This window comes from Pavona decussata, unplaced genomic scaffold, assembly GCF_977016875.1.
Source record: "Pavona decussata unplaced genomic scaffold, jaPavDecu1.1 SCAFFOLD_225, whole genome shotgun sequence".
NCBI classification, from domain to species: domain Eukaryota; kingdom Metazoa; phylum Cnidaria; class Anthozoa; order Scleractinia; family Agariciidae; genus Pavona; species Pavona decussata.
This window is the reverse complement of record NW_028145630.1, coordinates 359919-377753: the sequence shown is the minus strand read 5'-3', so window position 1 is coordinate 377753 and position 17835 is coordinate 359919. Positions and strand designations below refer to the sequence as shown.

The following is a 17835-nucleotide window of genomic DNA, read 5'->3' as shown; positions in this document are numbered from 1 at the left end:
TCCTCCACCCCAGCACTGAGTCATCTGCATTCATACCCACCCCTAATCTCGTACCTTCCCGAACCGACTGAGATCAGGGTACGAGATTAACCCACCCCATCCTCCACTCCAGCACTGAGTCATCTGCATTCATACCCACCCCCTCCCCCACCCCAGCATTGAGTCATGTGCATTCATACCCACCCCTTCCCCCACCCCAGCACTGAGTCATCTGCATTCATACCCACCCCTTCCCCCAGTGCAACACTGAGTCATGTACATTCATTTGTCAATATTACGATATCGTTATGTTTTGGTGGGTCAATATTACTTCAATTTGCAGTTCTCGCTCCGTTTTTAGGCTTGTTTCTAATTTGTTTATTTATTTTACAAGGTGTCAATAACCTAAAGAGAAAAACAAACAAACTTTCCTCCTCTCCCCTCCCTATCCGTTTTAATCAAGCTCTTGTTTACGTTAAAGAAGGCTCGACTATAAACAATGTCAAAAATTTGTATAATTAATACCAAGTTGTCGTGATATAGAAACACTCGACCAACTGTCAATTGTTCTCCAGAAGGTCGGGTCAAGACTATACAAAGCTAAGAGTGGAGAAGGCGTTCGTCTTCCAGACTCCACCACAAGTAAATCTGTCTCCGTACACCAAGACTGCTCCTGAGGAGTTTCCAGCAAAAGCGAGGTTGGTTAAAACCACATAGTTTTCTGAAATATTCGTACTTAAAACTAGTTCGAGCAGATCTTTTTTCGATCTCAGTAAACATGTTTATCAGTATTTACGTTGATAGAAGTCATGGACGCATGAATGAAAGCTGTCTAGCAGAAATTTCCTTTAGGGCTAGTGAGTTTTTTTAGAATATTCTAGTTTTGGAGCTTCGAGACTTCTTTGACGACATTAATATTGTCGTAAAGTCATCCTTGACTCACCACTCAGTACAGGCAGACAGCACGTCAGATTCCGCGCGGAAGCTCTGTTAGTCGATGCGGCACAATCTTAGTGCAGGAAGTCCTCGTTTTTCTTCCTCAGTACTGGCGCAAACTAACCAACAATGTGAGCTAGCGTGCAGTTTATCCCGCAGCGAAGATATATTCAAGAGGCTGCTTATAGTAGTGGTTGAGCTCTACAGGTTTCCAGGTCTATGCTTTCTCAGCCTCCTGAGTATTAACAGTTTGACCAAGGGTCAAAAATCCATGGCAACTCAAACGAGGGAAACTCACGCTACGCACGGTTTAGGGTTGAGGGACTGATTTGACGATTATTACTTTTTTTGGTGAATCTGTTAGTAGGATTACTTCAATATAACAAGTTTAGGAAACTCAGTGTTTGTTCTTCAGGTTCTTGTCGCGACCTCAATCATGCTTAGAACTTGAAATCATTCCTGACATTTTCCGGGATTAAGGGATAAAATTTAGTTTCATCGAGGCGGAAATATTTGAGCACGCTCAATACTGATTGAAAAAATCATTCAACGGTTAAGCAACTAAATATTCGTCGGTTTACCTCAGACTTGGCCAAGGTTTTAAATAGAATGGAAAATAGCTTACAGAAAAATCAACTCAGTGAGAGACAAGAATTAGAGGAACGCCGTTCATCTTGGCGTCTGCCATAATACAAAAATATTGAAATGCTTTGAAACGCCTTTTTTTTTTCTCATTTAGCTGATTGTGACCGAAAATACATTACCTTTCTGACGTCCAGTTTCAAAACAAGAAATATATATCACCACGGGAAGACGCAGTGCAGTACAGAAAGCGTTTTGCACATCTTTTATTAAAATGGTCAAGTTGTCGTGTTTCAATCCACGAACCCAAAAGTCAGAACTACTCACAGTTTGAAATCAGTGATCAATGACAATGCGTTTAATGCCAGAGGCCCAAGACTTCTCCTGCTTTTCCTCACGCAACTTGAATAAACTGATTTGAATACTGAAATCTGAAGGTGAAAGGGTCATTTCAAAAGTGATCGAAACATCACCTTCCAAATTCAGGCAAACGGAGCAACAATTTCAAATATGATGAAAAAAATAAATAAATAAATATGCCCAAAATATATCGAAAAACATTCAGAAAACTTGGAAGCACGTGTTTGGACATAATCCAAACAAACCAGCCATATCTTGTTAAATTTCGAATGCCGATTAAATTCGCATACTCATAGTACAACGCCAATGGCTACAGTCTCGTGGTCCGTGTTGACATTGCAAGGGCCTTCTCATTGAGGTTTGAATTACTTGCTTTCAACTGCGACAATAAACAACCTTTTGGGTACATCAAAATGACAATACAATTGCGCTAGAACTGCTTTATTGTATATATTGGTCACTTACATCTTCAGATAAGCCTCTTATCTGTAATTATTTGGAGAAATAGTAGTGACGCTTTTCCTGTCTTTCAAGGGTATTTACAAAATTGTACGTCAACGCTATCACGTTCACTTTTCAGTAGAATATTTTAAAGGTTTAGCGCACGTGACTGCAGCAATTCTAATTCGAGCACAGGTCACCCAATCTTACTGTTTTTCGGCGGCATTGTTCTTAGCGGTTAGTTTTAGAGTTTACAGTGCGGTTGGTAGTTCAAATGTCTTACCTGCTTAAAACACTTGTTAGTTTTGATGAAAACATGACATTTTAAACATCCTAGAACTTTTAATTCAAGAAAAGAGGGCAAATTGACCTCCCACCGGAACTTCGGTTCGTTTAGGTGGACGGCACCGCCATGAAATTTTTAAAATCATATTTCCTCATCACGAAAAAGGAAGCTAAAATTTTTTGGCGTATTTCCTTGAGAGGATATGGAAGTTTCAATATACTGGTATAGCCGCCCATACACCTGCGTAAAATGTAAGGGGTGTTTTTATAGATAATTTCTCAGCTACAACAAATGGCTAATTTTTGCTCCTGAGATTTTTCTGGAGCGATCGAGGAAATGTCCAAGAAAAAAGAAGAAAAAGTCAACGATTTTGCAGTCTCTCTTAAACCTACATGAATAAAATACTGAACATAAAAAAAATTTAAACGTGCCACAAGTCGACTTTTTATGGCGCCGAAAGAGGGCAACTAGCTTTGAGAAAGTTTAAAAGAAAATGCGACACATGATCCCTTATACGGAAAGGAAAATGATCGCCGGCCGGATACAAAGGAGCTGAACATATCGCCTGGAAATTTATAAATTTTTCCGATCCTTCGTTTTATGAAACAAACTTTTTTCAGGATCGATTGAACAAGAATACTATACTAAACCGTTTCTGCAAAGTTGAAAAAAAAAATTCTTCTGTTACGTCATGAATCTGAGATCCGCCAAATCGACGGTTTTTAATTGGGTAAATAAATTTTTTGTTTTCTGTTGACACAGAATTAAGGAAATGTCAAATAAACAAATGCTATTTGCCTGAGTGTCGTTCCGCGCTGCGAGGAGACTGGAGAAAGAAAGACTTTTCTATCATTCCTTTGCGATGCAAGGACATGAAACGCAGTTCTTGCAGTGGTTGTTTATTTCTGCACTGGCAAATTTTAACATGCAACTACTGAGTCAAGAATGATATTGTCATGTGGGGAAACACTGTTAATATACCTTTGCTAGTCAGCTGACGGACTTGAATGTAAAACCATGTCAATATTGAACGTTCAGCTAACAGCACGTAGGCATAAAACTTTGCATAGAAGTTTTATAAACAACTGCTTATTTAAGAGAGAAAGAACGCATTTGTGGAATTTCCAATTTATATTCTGACGTCGAACTTACGTTGATATTTTGGTAAGTATATTACATAGTAGGGAAAATATTCTCCCTGCCTGCGTCAGCTTCCTGTTGCTTCAATTCTTTTTTTTTTGAAACTTCGGTTAAACCACCGGATGTTTAAGGAGGCCGGTGAATGTTTTCTTGACCGAAAAGGACGTAAGCACAGCTGAAATTCTCTTGTCTGTACGCCTTGCGGGCGTACTGTGCATGATGCGAGCGTATTGTTATTGGGTTCGAGCTTGGCGCCATGGCGGTTTTCTAATCTTCGTAATTTTGTTTGGTTTCGAAAATCTTTCATTGTGTGAACCGCGTGAAGTGAGTCAATGCTGCTTCGATTTTAATATTGACCATTGTTTCGGAATTTTGTAAACAATTGTCTCCGTGCAAATGAGCTATCACACTAATTGGAGTATAATGAGTTTGGTTTACTGGAGTCAATATAACTTCCATAATTGGTCGTCTCGACCTCCGGCCCGTGCATCTGTTTTACATGTGAAATATGCTATGCTAAAAAGCTTGAGAGGTTTACACGCCGTCAGTTGAGTCAGGTGGTTTCGAGTGATTGTTCTGCAGAAAGGAAGTCACTTCAAGAAAACCGAAGAGTGAGTGAAAATTCATTGGTAAGTCACAAAAAATCAATTAATTTATCGTTAAATTAAATTCGATTGAGCACCTGACTGTTTGCGAATTTTCAAATTTTGATGCAATCATTAAGCTTATCAGGTGTAAAATTGGAAAGTTTCAAGCTCTGCTGAATTTCGCTTTCGTGAAAAGATAAGCGCGAGGGAAATGCGTGTATTTAAGTTTTCCTTTTTTGTCTACAACGAACTGACGTTTCTTTTTATTGAATTCCCAAGGTGTTTTGATGAACTAAAACCTTAATCCGTCGCGTCTGTAACTGTGTTATGCTTTCCATACACTTTATTAAATGCGCATCAGTTGTTTTCGTACGCGCCAAATATTGTGAATATTTGATTATTCGTGGTCCAAGCATTCAAAATGGGAGCAACTACGGCAGTAAATTAATTTTAAACTCCAAAAAACTGCTTCAACATTTCAAAACTTTCGAGTTGTTTGCCTTCTCTTCTTTCAATTCTTTTTTAAAGCAAAAGATAAAGCTTATTGTACGTTTTGTAAGTACAGCTGTGGCGAGCTTCGTTATAACAACAGAACTTTGGGAATGCCAGGAATTTTGCCGTTTTTAGATGACCATTTCAAGTATATGCCACAGTGTCTGTATAATTCTTTGTCCAATTGTTTAAGGGTAGACTTACAATGAATAAAATTTCATAAAGTTTTTCTTTTGAAAAGGAAATTAAGCAAATGTCACCTTAAAGCTGTCATTGAGTTGTCAGTTGTCATATAGTCATTCTATAGCTATATATTAAGTGGCTTTGAGATATTAAGTGAAATTTTCAGCCGGATTCACTTAAATAATATCAATGAAAATTGAACTTGTTTGTCACTTTTTTGGCAGATTAAGAAAGAACTCAGTTAATTTAAGTTAAACGTGATGACGCAGATTGCCGTAATTCTTCTTTTGTTAGAGGATAACAAACGTTTTATTTACCTAAGCATTATGCAAGCTAACCCTTGCTGTGAAATGTGATGTGGGAATTTGAAACCTGTTATACAATTAATTATCTGATTATCAATCAAGTGACAAGCCTTGCTGTCTGAATGTAGAGACGTTTGGTGATGATTATAAAAAATCAAGACTTTCACATGACAATTAATAAAGTAATAAAATATGTATGGAGCAGGTTATATTTTTTTACAATACTTGCAGTTCGTAACTCAATCAATCAGCCAGTCTTTTGAGTCTGAATGTAGAGACGAATGGTGATGGTTATAAAAAATCAATACTTTCACATGACAATAATAAAGTAATAAGATATGTATGGAGCAGGCAATATTTACAATACTTGCAGTTCGTAACTCAATCAATCAGCCAGTCTTTTGAGTCTGAATGTAGAGACGTATAGTGATGATTATAAAAAATCAAGACTTTCACATGACAATAATTATTTTTAAAGTAATAATTAAAAATATGTATGGAGAAGGCAATATTTACTTGTTGTTCATAACTCAATCAATCAGCCAGTCTTTTGAGTGGTTCTTTAGATCTTAGAGTCTTTATGTTTTCCTAATGCCATTCCATAACATTTTAAAAATTGCCAGAGTTGGAGATGGAAGTAAACAAATTAGGTAAACTTGTTTATAGTAAGGCTACCATGGGAGACTGAATTTGTGGGAACTTCAATCTAAAAACATTTAAACAGGTCAACGAAAACGCCGTTACACGATAGAAAGGAGTTGCACACTGTGAGTGATAAGCTCAGGTGACCAAATGAATGTTATAGATAGATTATAAATCTCTTGTGTAAAAATAATGAATTGTTGATGATCACTGCACTTCATAGTGGCATACATGCTCTTGGTTGCAGCATAACTCATGGCAAACATCAAAAATAGAGAAGCAGCCCTAAAACTGGGTCAAACCAACACCAAGTGTGCTAGATGTGGGAAGACTGTCTACTTTGCTGAGCAGGTGTTCGGTGCTGGAAAGAAGTGGCACAAGCAATGTTTCAAATGTGTCGAGTGTAACAAAACCGTCAGTAGCACATCCCTGCGAGATAAGGATGGTAAGAAAGAATCACTTTTCCATGACCAGGGAAGCAGGGATGGGCGCAGTGGTGAGAGCACTCGCCTCCCACCAATGTGGCTTGGGTTTGGCATCATACAAACTGTCTGTTTGTTGTTGGTTCTCGTCCTTGCTCTAAGAGGTTTTTCTCTGGGTAATCTGATTGTCCCCTCTCCTCAAAAACCAACTCTTCTAAATTCCAAATTGATCTGGAAAGTGTCCCTAATTAGTGCTCTATGCTAAATACATTGACCCTTAAACAAAGTGATCTATTTTATTGTTTTATCTATTTATTTTATTTTATTAGTTTGATGTGTTTCCCCAATATTCTGAAAATATTAGCTGGGGAAAAATGGAATCCGGTGTAAAAAAAATAGGCCATTTCCGAGTTGCTGTGAACCTCACTATGAAAGCGAGGCTAAGTGCAAAACTTTTCATATGAAAATTAGTTTTGCTTGCATATGAATGAAAACTAATTTTCATAAAAAAACTCTGCACTTAGCCTCGCTTTCATAATGAGGTTCAAAGCAACTCGGAAATGGTCTATTGTTTTCCTAACACACAGTAACCCTTTTCTAATCGCAAAATGTCTCCTAACCAAACTTGGGAGTTGGTTGTCCTGCAGATAGTAGCATGCAGATTCTATTAAATGCAGAGCAGTACTAGTTGCTGACCCTAAAGAAAGTTTTCAGGTGTTGTTCCAGAAAATATCCATGTACCCCCAGGGTTGTAGCTAAGAAATTTGTCTGCCGGTTAACTGAGAAATTGAGCCGGCTAAAGAACGCGCGAGGTGCCTTCTGCTGTCGGCATAGGTATGGGAGGGGGTTGGCCCCTCCCATTAGGGGGTCTGGGGGGGCCTCCCAAGGAAATTTTGAAAATTTTAATTCAATTTGGTGCACTCTTGTGAAATCTAGGGGCTCTTTTATGCAAAAAGAAACAACCATTAAAGAGAAGGTCAGCTGTGGTGCCACAGTTTGAAACGTGTGGTACAGAGATTCACCCTGAATTTATTCAAAATTTTCTTCCTCGCTTTGACATTTCCATATTTTCTTCGTGTGGTTTTCGTTGTTTGGTGTTCCTTGAACTCTCTACCAGGTCTGTTCACTGTGCCCCTAAGGAGAATGACAGACCTTCTGAGCAGACAGTGCTTTGTTTTACTTCAGTTCATCAATCTATGCTGTTTTCTTAATTCTCTTTTTGGTGAGCTCACTAAAAGAATAGTTCTTTATTTAAACACGGTAAAATCCATCAGGAGTATAAAAATTAAAAATAACCTAACTCTCCTAAACAAAATTCAAAACCTAACTACAACTAATCTAATCTAACTAAAACCTGTTTTTCAGGAATGCCGTGCATACTCTAACATTAAAAATGAAAATACGTGCGTAAGATTTTCAACATTTACTTACATAGTAATGAGAACGAAAGCTACATCGCTTTCCATTCGTTCAGAGAAGATAAGTGCTGTTCAGTTTGCACTAGAATATTAGACAATCGATTCTTATAAACGCTTAGAACTGCAAACAAAAGAGCTGTCCACTCGGTCGTTCAGCTGTTAATCCAGTTTCGCGGGTTCGTTCACGCGGTTTCTCGTTCGTTCGTTTTCGCCGGCGAGCACTTGGCGGACCGTTTACGTTTCTGGTTTGTTGCCCAGTTCTTCTTGCTATTCATGAGCATAAACATATTATAAACAATAAAATTTAACCAATTAAAAGCTGTATTAAAACATTACGAAGAAGTTCCTTATGTTTTTTTTCTCTGTCATGCTACAGAGAAAGACTTCTTCTTTCTCCGATCTGACACAAATACCTGGTAACAAACTCGTTCCCAATCTTTCGCAACGCCTTGAATGCGGGGGCTACCAAGCTTCGAGTTGACAAGATGGCGGACGCAGAAAACGGAAAGAGGACACGGTAAACAAGTTCTCAAAACAAGACTTTATTTCAATTACTTTATGGCATCGATACTCAAGGTAGTCAGGAGTTTATTCAACCTTTTCACTTAAAATATATTATTCTTAATCGAACAAGTGCTTGTGGGTAACTAAAGAACTGTTCATTGCCCTTTTTAACCGAGTGCTTGCCACCCAAAATTCAGCCGGCGATAACCTCCTTCCCAGCCGGCGAATTTTGCCGGCAGCCGGCGCTTAGCGACAACCCTGTACCCCTAACCTGCATCTGGAAGGCTTTTTCTGTCTGGACCCCACCCCTCAGGAAATTTATTGAGCTTTCTACTTCCCTTTTAAATCTTTGGCTTTTGCAACTCCCCTTGGAGTTTTCAATGACCAAATGTTGAGGGGATTTGGATAATGAAGTGCATGATGGTGTGCTAATAAACCATTAACCCTCTTAATATTAAATAATATTATTTTCATGCTCAGTATGGTTAGTTAAGTATATTTACTTGTTTGATGTCTCCTGTAAGGTTAATTAAATAATTTAAGATAGAAAAAAATTTCCCAGGCTTAATTTCCCTAGTCCAGTCCACTCCTGGCCCCTCTGCACTATGCATGAGTTGTGTGTCGAAGCGCGAAGCGGCGGGGCTAGGACTAGACTAAATTTCCCAGGCTTCCAAAGGGACAATTCACCTGTTTCTTTCTCAACTTTTCCAGGGGAGATCTATTGTGCCAGTTGCCACACTAGGTCATTTGGAACAAAGGGTTATGGCTATGGTCTCGGCAGCGGTGTGCTAAGCACAGACACTGGAAAAGCAGGGGAAGTTGTTTCTACTGCACCAAAGATAGCTCCTATAAATTCAGCTGGCTCAGGAAATGGGAAAAATGGCTGCCCTCGATGTAATAAGGTGGTTTTTGATGCTGAAAAAATCCGGGCAGTTGGAAAGGTGAGGTCTAGTGAAAACAGAAAATATTCATAAAAGTTCTTTATATTTAAGATAATAACAAATCTATAAGCCAGCTAGTGGAAATGTTTTTCACAAAATTATGTTGCTCTGATTGGCTAACAAACGTCAGGTAGTATACTTGCTGTTGATCACCGGCCATTGTCCTGCATATAATTTGCTCATGATTTTATAAAGTGACTAATTCGTGCTGGCTATTATTGGTTTGGAATGTACAAAGACAATTGTGCAGTTCCAGAAAATATCCATACTCCTCCCTTGGAAGGTTTTTTTTTGTTTTGCACCCCCCTGCCCCCTACCCCCCAGGAAATTCCAGTTTAGCTTCATACTTTACTTCTAAAAATTTGACTTTTAAGACCCCCCTTCCCATACGAATTTTCAATGACCCTCCATGGGGTGGGTATGGATTATTCTTGGAACTGCACATTACAGTATCCATCAGACAATGTCCATATCATAGTTCACAGCTTGGTAAATTTAAATGTCTATGAGCCTCTGCTATGGTGCATATAACTGTAAATTAAAAGATGGAAACATGTTGAATGACTTGAGTAGCTTAAAAAACAGTTGTGTTACTATGGTTAACAAATCTGTTTTTGTTGCTTAAGGTGTTTCACAAGCTGTGTTTCAAGTGTGCGACTTGTGGCAAAGGTGTGACTGCAACAACAATGAGAGACCATGATCATGAAATCTACTGCAGAGGTGAGTTTTCTGTTACTGATTGATTTGTTTGTTTTGCTAATTTTTTATTCTTTTAACTTTTCATTTGTTCTTTCTTTGGTTTGTGTATTCATTCCTTCATTCTTCATTCATCCATTCATTCCTCCATTCATTTGTCCTTCATTCTTCATTCATCCATTCATTCCTCCATTCATTTGTCTTCTCATGCATTCCTTTTTCCTTCGTTTTGTTCATTCATTCATTTATTGTTTGTTTCATGCATTTTCCATCCATCCATTCATTCTATCTTTCTTTCGTTCCTTCCTTCCTTCCTCCCACTTTCATCCATCTGTCCAATTCCACCAATTTACCCTTTGTTTCTTCCTCCCATCCATCCATCCATCCATCCATCCATCCATTCTTTCTTCTTTCCTTCCTTCTTTCTTCCCTCTTCCCATTTATCCATCCATCCATCCATCCATCCGTCCATTCTTCCTTCCTTCCTTCCTTCCTTCTTCCCATCCATCTTCCCTTTCTTTGCTCCTTCTTTTAATTAACTCATAACCAATCATTTGTATTAATTAAAATTGATTAACTCATGAATTTCATTTGCAGCTTGCTATGAGATTGACTTTGCTCCTAAAGGATTTGGATTTGGTCAGGCTCTGTCCAGGACATAACTTCTGTCAAGCACACAGGGACCTGAGGATGCCATTACATGAAGGACTACTTACTACTTACAGAATTGTTAAGCAAAAGTGTTTAAATTTCCTAAATATTAAGAAAAATAATAATTTTTTTTGGAAGATTACCCCAAACAACTGGGAAAGCACTGCTCGATAATTTTATTTAAATGATGACATTTTAGGGTAATTCAAAAATTTGAACAATTTTGTGTGGCTTGATTCTTCTAGCTGAAATTGGACAGTTCCAGAAAATTTCAAACCTTCCGCCCCCCCCCCCCCCCCCTCCTTTCCTCACAGAAGGTTATTTGAAATTCTGTGCAGGATCTTGGGGTGGGGGGGGGGGGGGGTTAAAAAGCCATAGTTTTTAAAGGAAAGTATGGAATTAATTATTGGAATTTATAGAGGGGAGGGGAGGAGAGGGCCCAAACCTTCTGTAGAAAAGTTACTGTTTTCTGGAACTGCACATTTTCTTATGTGTCGGAAAAGGCAACACTTAGCAGTAATGTTACTGTGTAGATATCACCAAATTGCTGTAGATAGAGAGCCTGGTTTTGTGGTCAGGTCTTTATAATTTCACACATCCACAGTAATTGACAAATTAGCCTTTTTCGCTGCCTCTGGTGAAGCTTGTAAATCTTTAACCAGACATCTGTGTAAATGCTATACACACAGAAAAGTGCTACGAAAAATACTGCTCTATAGCTTTTATTTGAATGCCAGTAAGTATCGAGATGGTATAAGTAAAGTTGATTGCTGTTGAAGGGGGACATTGGATAATGGCCAAAACTATAATTCAGCAAACAAAAGGTGTCACAATCCGCAATATACATGGTTTCAAAATAAAAAAAATCAGAGCATCCGTTCACAAATACTATATTAATTCCGTCATGTGGCATTGAAATTATCCAAATACCACAACAACAACAAAAAAATGAGCCTGACACCACAATACCGTAAACGTCCCCCTCCTGATTAGTTTTGGACAAAGCTGTGCAAGGAAAAGAGGAGCTTGATAATAGATGGTTAACTTGCAAGATGTACAGCGGCATAACGTCTCTGGTTAGTAAGTGTGTAGGCCAAGAATTGTGGCTTTTTCTGTTTTAGATACACCAAACTTCAATAAGTCTTTTATCTTTTATGTAGGTGCAGCGTGCATGTTGAAAAAAGTTTTGAGGTTTTTTTACATGCTTTTCTGTGAAGTGTTTGCGTTTTCAACAGATTGGAGATAAAAGGGAGGATCATTTGGAAGTGTTTCATAAATTATGTTTTTTAAGGACGGTGCCTACTATTGTTACTGCGCATACGTTCTGCGCATCGCGAGATACTCGGGTTTCCTATGGGTGGTGCCTACTAATACAGGAATATTTTTGCGCGGTTTAAAACTATACGGATAAAGCAGAACTTACCAAATGCTTTTGGTATCTCAAAAGAAAATTGGGGGTAACCATGCATTTTTCAGAGATAATTAAGCTTCAATTTAGGAAAAAATCCCATACATTGCTTTATATTTTGGCGTTTTTTAGAGATATTATTGCTCAATTATCTCTGAAAAATGCGTGGTTACCCCCAATTTTCTTTTTGGATTCCAATAGGCCTTGCTAAGATCTGCTTTTCTCGCATAGTCATAAACCGCACAAAAATACTTCGGTATTAGTAGGCACCGTCCTTAAACAGTATACTTATTAGCAACCTTGATTTAGCCGTGTCTGCAGTTCACCTTTAATATGTATACTTAAAGTGATTTAATAAAAGTGATTTTATTTAACGCTAAACCCATGCAAAAGATTATTTATGTCAAATGATTTCCAGACTTCTGGCAATTTAATGTCAGTAAATTTCGTAGCAGAGAGAGTTGTGTCTCAAGCGATTAGTCTTTTCAAGCGGTCGACCAACCCAACACTGGAAGGTTCATCATCATTCGATGCGTTTTTTCTTCCTGTTCATTGGCCGAGAGCAAACCACGTGACCTGCAAATAACTGCCTACAAATAATGGTCTGCTCATGCGCAAAACTGTCCAACTTTGTTTTGCTGCGATTTTTGCTGCAAATAATATTCTGCTCATGCGTAATTGAAACCACGTTCTTGTGTTAAAATGGCAGATCGCTTCCCTGAGCTGTCAGAGACACTGCTTCTCGAAAATAATTATGAAAAACCAACTCGGTGATCGAATAATAAAACAATTATTGAACTCGGTTATCGCAAAATATCGTTATTTGTCAGTGTCTCGCAGATCAATTATTTGCCTGCTCGCCACTGACAAATCACGATATTCTTCTCAACCAGTCGTCCAATAATTGTTAATTGTTTCTTAGTTGCCGCCCCCCCTGGCCGCCCCTTCCCGCTGGTGCACACATTTGCCACCCTAACTGCCCAGTCGATGGGTCAGCAGCAATTCATTTATTTATTTATAAGTTGTTGCCAAATGTCTTTCCTTCTCATAACACTGCAATTAAGTGATATTTAAAGGTAGATTCACACCGGAATCGACGATCAAAATAATTTGATTGAGAGATGAAACCTCACAATGTTTTTCAAAGTTCTTAACTGTATGGAGGAATTCTGTAAACTGGAATTGAATTGGTTTTCTGGCAAACAATGCGGTTCTGGTACCCGCTACTGGCTTCCATTTTCTGTGTTTTGCTTTGCTGCGAAGCTCAAAACAAAGGTTAGTAAAAAAAATTTTATTGTTTTGCCTAAGGCTAGCATCAAACAATGAACACTGAAATTGCTTTCTGGTAAGACTGTTTGGTAGAAATTGAAACACGCGGAAAAAATAGCCGAGTGCATGGAAACTTATTATCTGCCGCGTCAGTAGGTATTTTCCTTCATTCTCTTCATTGTCCAGTACGGAAAGAATAGACTGCTCTTTTCCTTGGCAGACATTTTTAACCGTTTCTTTACTGTAATTTAAGCGAAGAGACTTCAGCTACAGCGAGAACATTTAGAAGATGCGACTAACCACAAAAATTAACCAACCGTGTGGATTTTAAATTAACGCCAGTTTTCATCTACGCACGAATTTAGTTGTGTAAACAACCTTAGCAGCACAAAACGTCCATGATTTTCACACCTTATTAAAATGTCTAAACACACAGCCCAGTTTTTCTAATCCCATTAAGCTAATCCTCGGTTTAAGGGGACTCTAGACTTGACTGAACTCTTGTTTTGTCTTCTTTGATATGCGCCAAAAGAGTGACCGACGAGCGAGGACTCTTGCTGCTTCCGTATCCCAGTATATCAAAGATAACCCCTCCTAGTCGATCGTATACAGGAGTGCGTTTCTCAATAACTATTTCACGTGCACAATGTTCATGACCAGAAATTCGACATTTAATATTTTTGAAAGGTAAAACGCTGAAAGCTTTACAAGATTAAGAAACACATTGTGCTAGTTTGCTCGCGGAAAAAATGAATAGCATCATTTGATATAACGGGAATATGAAAAGGACTTCATGCTCCTGAAAACTTTTCGAGGGTTTTTCGAATCGGGTGCTAGGATCGAACCATTTTCACGGTTTTGGTGGCCCTACAGGACATAGTCTTTTTGAGTTCGTGAGAATAGCACATGGAACTATATCAAAGTTGTTGTAAGATGGTAAAGTCTAAGCGCGGTCGGCTTTTATATCACCCTGAGAGGACGAAGAGAATCGTAATCATGAACGAATCAAGCATATGTTTTCTCCGAGTTTCTGTGTTGAAAACGGAACATGGAGCACCTAACAGCAAGACAGACTAGGCGATTTGCGCACATGTCAGCTCTCAACTGAGGTAAACACCTCATAACATGATAAACGTTTTGTGAAAGAAATGTGATGCGACGTTTGAAGCCTGGGGTGTATAAATAATAGGGGAATTTTCAGTCAGTGACGAGTCGAGTTCCCGGCCCATTTGAGTCGAACCTTTGACCTTAAAATTTTACAGGCTAGGATGTTTTACCACCGAGAATCTTGATTGACTCCGGTTTGGAGAACTCTGAGTTTCTTTTTCCGAGTGTTAAACTGAAAAAATTCCTCAATCATTTATTCATCAGGCTTAAAACATAACATGATATTTCTTTCACCTTATAATTTGTTTTTTGTTTGCAGGATTAAACCCCAACTTAAACAAAAAATCTCTGCTAAAGTTCTTCAAGTTAAACAATGACGTAGTAAGCAAGGAGGAAAGCATTGGATCCGATCAATCTGCAACAAATGCAACATTGAACATCTCTAAAAAAGAGGAGAGTGTGCACTCTCCTCCATTAAAATGCGCACGGAATTCTACTCTCACGCTAGGGAAGGAAAACTGCACCAAGAAACACAATGGTAAAACGGTGAAGAAATCGTTTCGTCCCCACGATTTCGACGACGAGGACGATTACGATGATCCTCGGGACGACTACGAAGACAGCCCGGATGAAGAGGAATTTTCGGAGGATACGAGAGGTTCATATCGAGCCTTCGAGGATTCCCCACCAAGACCTCGGGATCTCGAGTCGTACGAGGACTCCTCGGAAAGACTTCGGGATTATGAGTCTGAGGATGATCGTCAACGAGATTCTGAATATGAGGATGAGCCACGTGATAGGAATCGGTATGAGGACGACTTAGATGGAGAGAGAGATGATTGGGACTGGGAACCACCAATACGACATCACGGTAATTATTGTTAAACTTATTATTCATACGGTGAACTTCTCTTGCAATCAAGATTCGTGAGCTCCTATGTAAGATCTGAGTATGAGATTACTCTTGTCCATATGAACGCAGAACAGAACTCAAAGTAAATAGATATAAGTGCACTTATTGTAAAAAAGCGTGTCAGAGCAGTTCTCGATTGTAAAATCATGTGTCATTTACTAGCATTTTTGTCACGCAACTGTAAACCGTTTCATGACATCTCACCCGAACAGTGTTCGAAGTAAAATATGAGCCACGAAACTTTTGAATACGGAGGACCACAAGACGCCCAAATAAACTGTTCTAAATACGTTTCGCTGCCGGATCTCTTGTAGTAAAAATTCACGTGCCAGACGTCACTTCACGTGTAAATAAACCAAACTGATTGCAGGGCTGACACTACGGCAAAGGGCTTATTTATTTGGGCCAATATTTCAACAAGTACAACTAGTCTTTTTCAGGGCCATCAGTTACAAACTAATTGTACCTTTGGCCCCGAAGAAGACTGCTGGTACTAGTTGATGTATTGGCCCAAATATTAAAAATTGCTCTTTGCCGCAGTATCAGTCGCCCATTTAGCGTCCGACGCAGTTGTAATTAGGGGAGTCGTATTACCCTCCTTAGTGGGGAGGACTAGGCCGCGGTCTCTCCTAAAAACGACTGTTTGGGAGGCGACCCTGCAATCAATTTGGTTTAAAACATGTACTTAGTGCCAAGCGCAGCAAAACGTACACCCGGTGGCACTATCGTAATTTTGTGTTCAGCACAAATGTTTACACGCAATACGTTAATTTTTTATTGTCTTACAGGCATAGCAAGATGGAGATTACGTCACCATCCAGAAGATGACGATGATTACGAACCAAACTATTACCCTCGGTACCATCATCATGGAAGGCATCCTCATTACTATCACGGGTCGCACAGACACTCGGGATATCATGCCAGCTACAGCGCGTTCAGGCAGGCCAGCCCATCGTGGCCGTCCTACTACCACGGATATCAAAGCATCAGGTCTAACCCTACTCCGTATATTTCGTATCCCACGGGTTGGACGAGCAGTCCCGCGAGTCAAACAAACTGGCAGTCCCCTTATCTCTCTTCAGCTGCATTGCAATCGTTTAAGACCATCGGGCCAAGGATTATCAATCCTTACTTACAAAATACGTTCACCAATTCACAACAAGGAACAAATTCATTTTTTGTCCCCCCATCTTCGCGCCGTGCTACATCGCCTCCTTATTTAGAAGCTACAGCTCGGAATGTGGTTAGTTTCGCGCGCACTCTACCCGACATTGCCGCGACTCTCCCGCGGCTATCTCATGATGTCGTCCATTACACGCGGTTCAACCCTCGGGTAACATCCCGTAGAAAACATTTTGGTCGTCAATTATCTGGACCTTATCAAAGGTACAGTGAATTCCCCGACGCCGTTCTTAATAGGATTAGAGAGATAAATCTTCACTGAGTTGCTAGAAACGGCTTGGAAAGCAAAACTGTACTAAAAATGGATGATATTATAGTTTCGAAGCTCGTCTCGTCTCGTATTGCAAAAGAGAAACACAGTAAGGGATACATACTCCCCTTGTCTAAGTTCCGCGCCAATTTTGCAAGTAACACGTGCTAATCTCTTCTGTTGAGATCATGACAAACGTCTGGATCCGGATCCACTCCTGGTAAACGTAAAAGATCAAGTCGCCAGAGCGATAACCACACCTGGGTAGCTGCTTCATGCGATAAATTTGGTCGAGATACAGCTGAAACAAAGATCTGTGTGAGAAACCGACTAGAAACAGCAAATCCGTTCTGACTCAGCTCGTTTTGGCGGCCATATTGTTATTAACGAATTTCATATCGGGTTTTGCATAGGGGAGGAATGTCGGACCCGAGAGAGCGACGCTAATCGAGCCTAGGTTTTCTGTCATTCTACATAGGTAAAAAAATTCATTTTGTGAAACTATTCTTATGTATAAATCTTGCTTAGGATGTAGATGGTATAGTGGTTCTTTTTCTTCTCCATAGCAGTAATTGAAGTCCGGTTAAAACCTTAGTTTTGCCATCCCGGGAACTCTTGTTTTCGGAAACAAAATGAGGAAATTTATATTGCAGTTTTACATAAGAGACTTCTACTTCTATGAAGAACTTACGAGGATACGTTTTGGGAAAACAATAACGTTTATTTGAACTAAAATAAAATAATGTTAGTGTTGTACTACAGTATACAAATGCTTTGATTGCTATATAGTCTTTATTTAACCCTTTGACCCCTGAAGACGCCTATAGGCGCGCTTTCATATATGGTGTACATTTTGCTCTAAAAAAAGGGGCCAAAGGCACTTTCTAGGCCCCAGGCCTCCTCTACTATTGCAAGAAACAACGTGATTCAAAATGGCGTCTATTTTAGCTAGATTTCTCTAGTTTTCAGGGGGAAATTTTCAATTTTTTTCGAAGCATTGTTTACAGATGTCATCTGGTGATTTAAAAATGGCATCCTTCTACTCGGACATGGAGGAAATTCATCGAATTGTGATGGAAAGACCCGACATTAGCAATGTTTCGTAGGAGTACAGTTTCGAGTACGAAACCGCCGATTA

At 39.3% G+C, this 17835-nt stretch overlaps 2 protein-coding genes across 4 annotated transcripts; both read left to right on the top strand.

Annotated features, from left to right (window-relative positions):
* The first annotated feature begins 597 nt into the window (after positions 1-597).
* On the top strand, positions 598-11799 carry LOC146458917 (cysteine and glycine-rich protein 1-like). Of its 3 annotated transcripts, none has more exons than XM_085090132.1 (5): positions 598-677; positions 6181-6378; positions 8989-9218; positions 9845-9938; positions 10512-11799. In XM_085090132.1, the coding sequence occupies exons 2-5, from the start codon at positions 6189-6191 to the stop codon at positions 10574-10576; spliced, it is 579 nt and encodes a 192-aa protein (XP_084946258.1). In that variant the 5' UTR covers positions 598-677; positions 6181-6188; the 3' UTR covers positions 10577-11799. The 3 variants fall into 3 exon arrangements, with proteins under 3 accessions (XP_084946258.1, XP_084946259.1, XP_084946257.1); XM_085090133.1 differs by lacking the exon at positions 598-677 and adding an exon at positions 3849-4335; XM_085090131.1 differs by lacking the exon at positions 598-677 and adding an exon at positions 3855-4353.
* Positions 11800-12983: 1184 nt separating this feature from the next.
* On the top strand, positions 12984-17492 carry LOC146458916 (uncharacterized). The gene is made up of 3 exons (XM_085090165.1): positions 12984-13248; positions 14669-15220; positions 16051-17492. Exons 1-3 carry the CDS (start codon positions 13179-13181, stop codon positions 16707-16709), a joined length of 1281 nt encoding a protein of 426 aa, XP_084946291.1. The 5' UTR covers positions 12984-13178; the 3' UTR covers positions 16710-17492.
* Positions 17493-17835: the final 343 nt, after the last annotated feature.

Bases quoted from the DNA above. Each gene is read 5' to 3' on its own strand.
- LOC146458917 (XM_085090132.1), top strand. From the start codon at position 6,189: ATGGCAAACATCAAAAATAGAGAAGCAGCCCTAAAACTGGGTCAAACC. The intron at 6,379-8,988 runs GTAAGAAAGAAT...CAACTTTTCCAG, and splicing joins ATCCCTGCGAGATAAGGATG to GGGAGATCTATTGTGCCAGT. The intron at 9,939-10,511 runs GTGAGTTTTCTG...TTTCATTTGCAG, and splicing joins TCATGAAATCTACTGCAGAG to CTTGCTATGAGATTGACTTT.
- LOC146458916 (XM_085090165.1), top strand. From the start codon at position 13,179: ATGCGGTTCTGGTACCCGCTACTGGCTTCCATTTTCTGTGTTTTGCTT. The intron at 13,249-14,668 runs GTTAGTAAAAAA...TTTTGTTTGCAG, and splicing joins CTGCGAAGCTCAAAACAAAG to GATTAAACCCCAACTTAAAC. The intron at 15,221-16,050 runs GTAATTATTGTT...ATTGTCTTACAG, and splicing joins ACCACCAATACGACATCACG to GCATAGCAAGATGGAGATTA.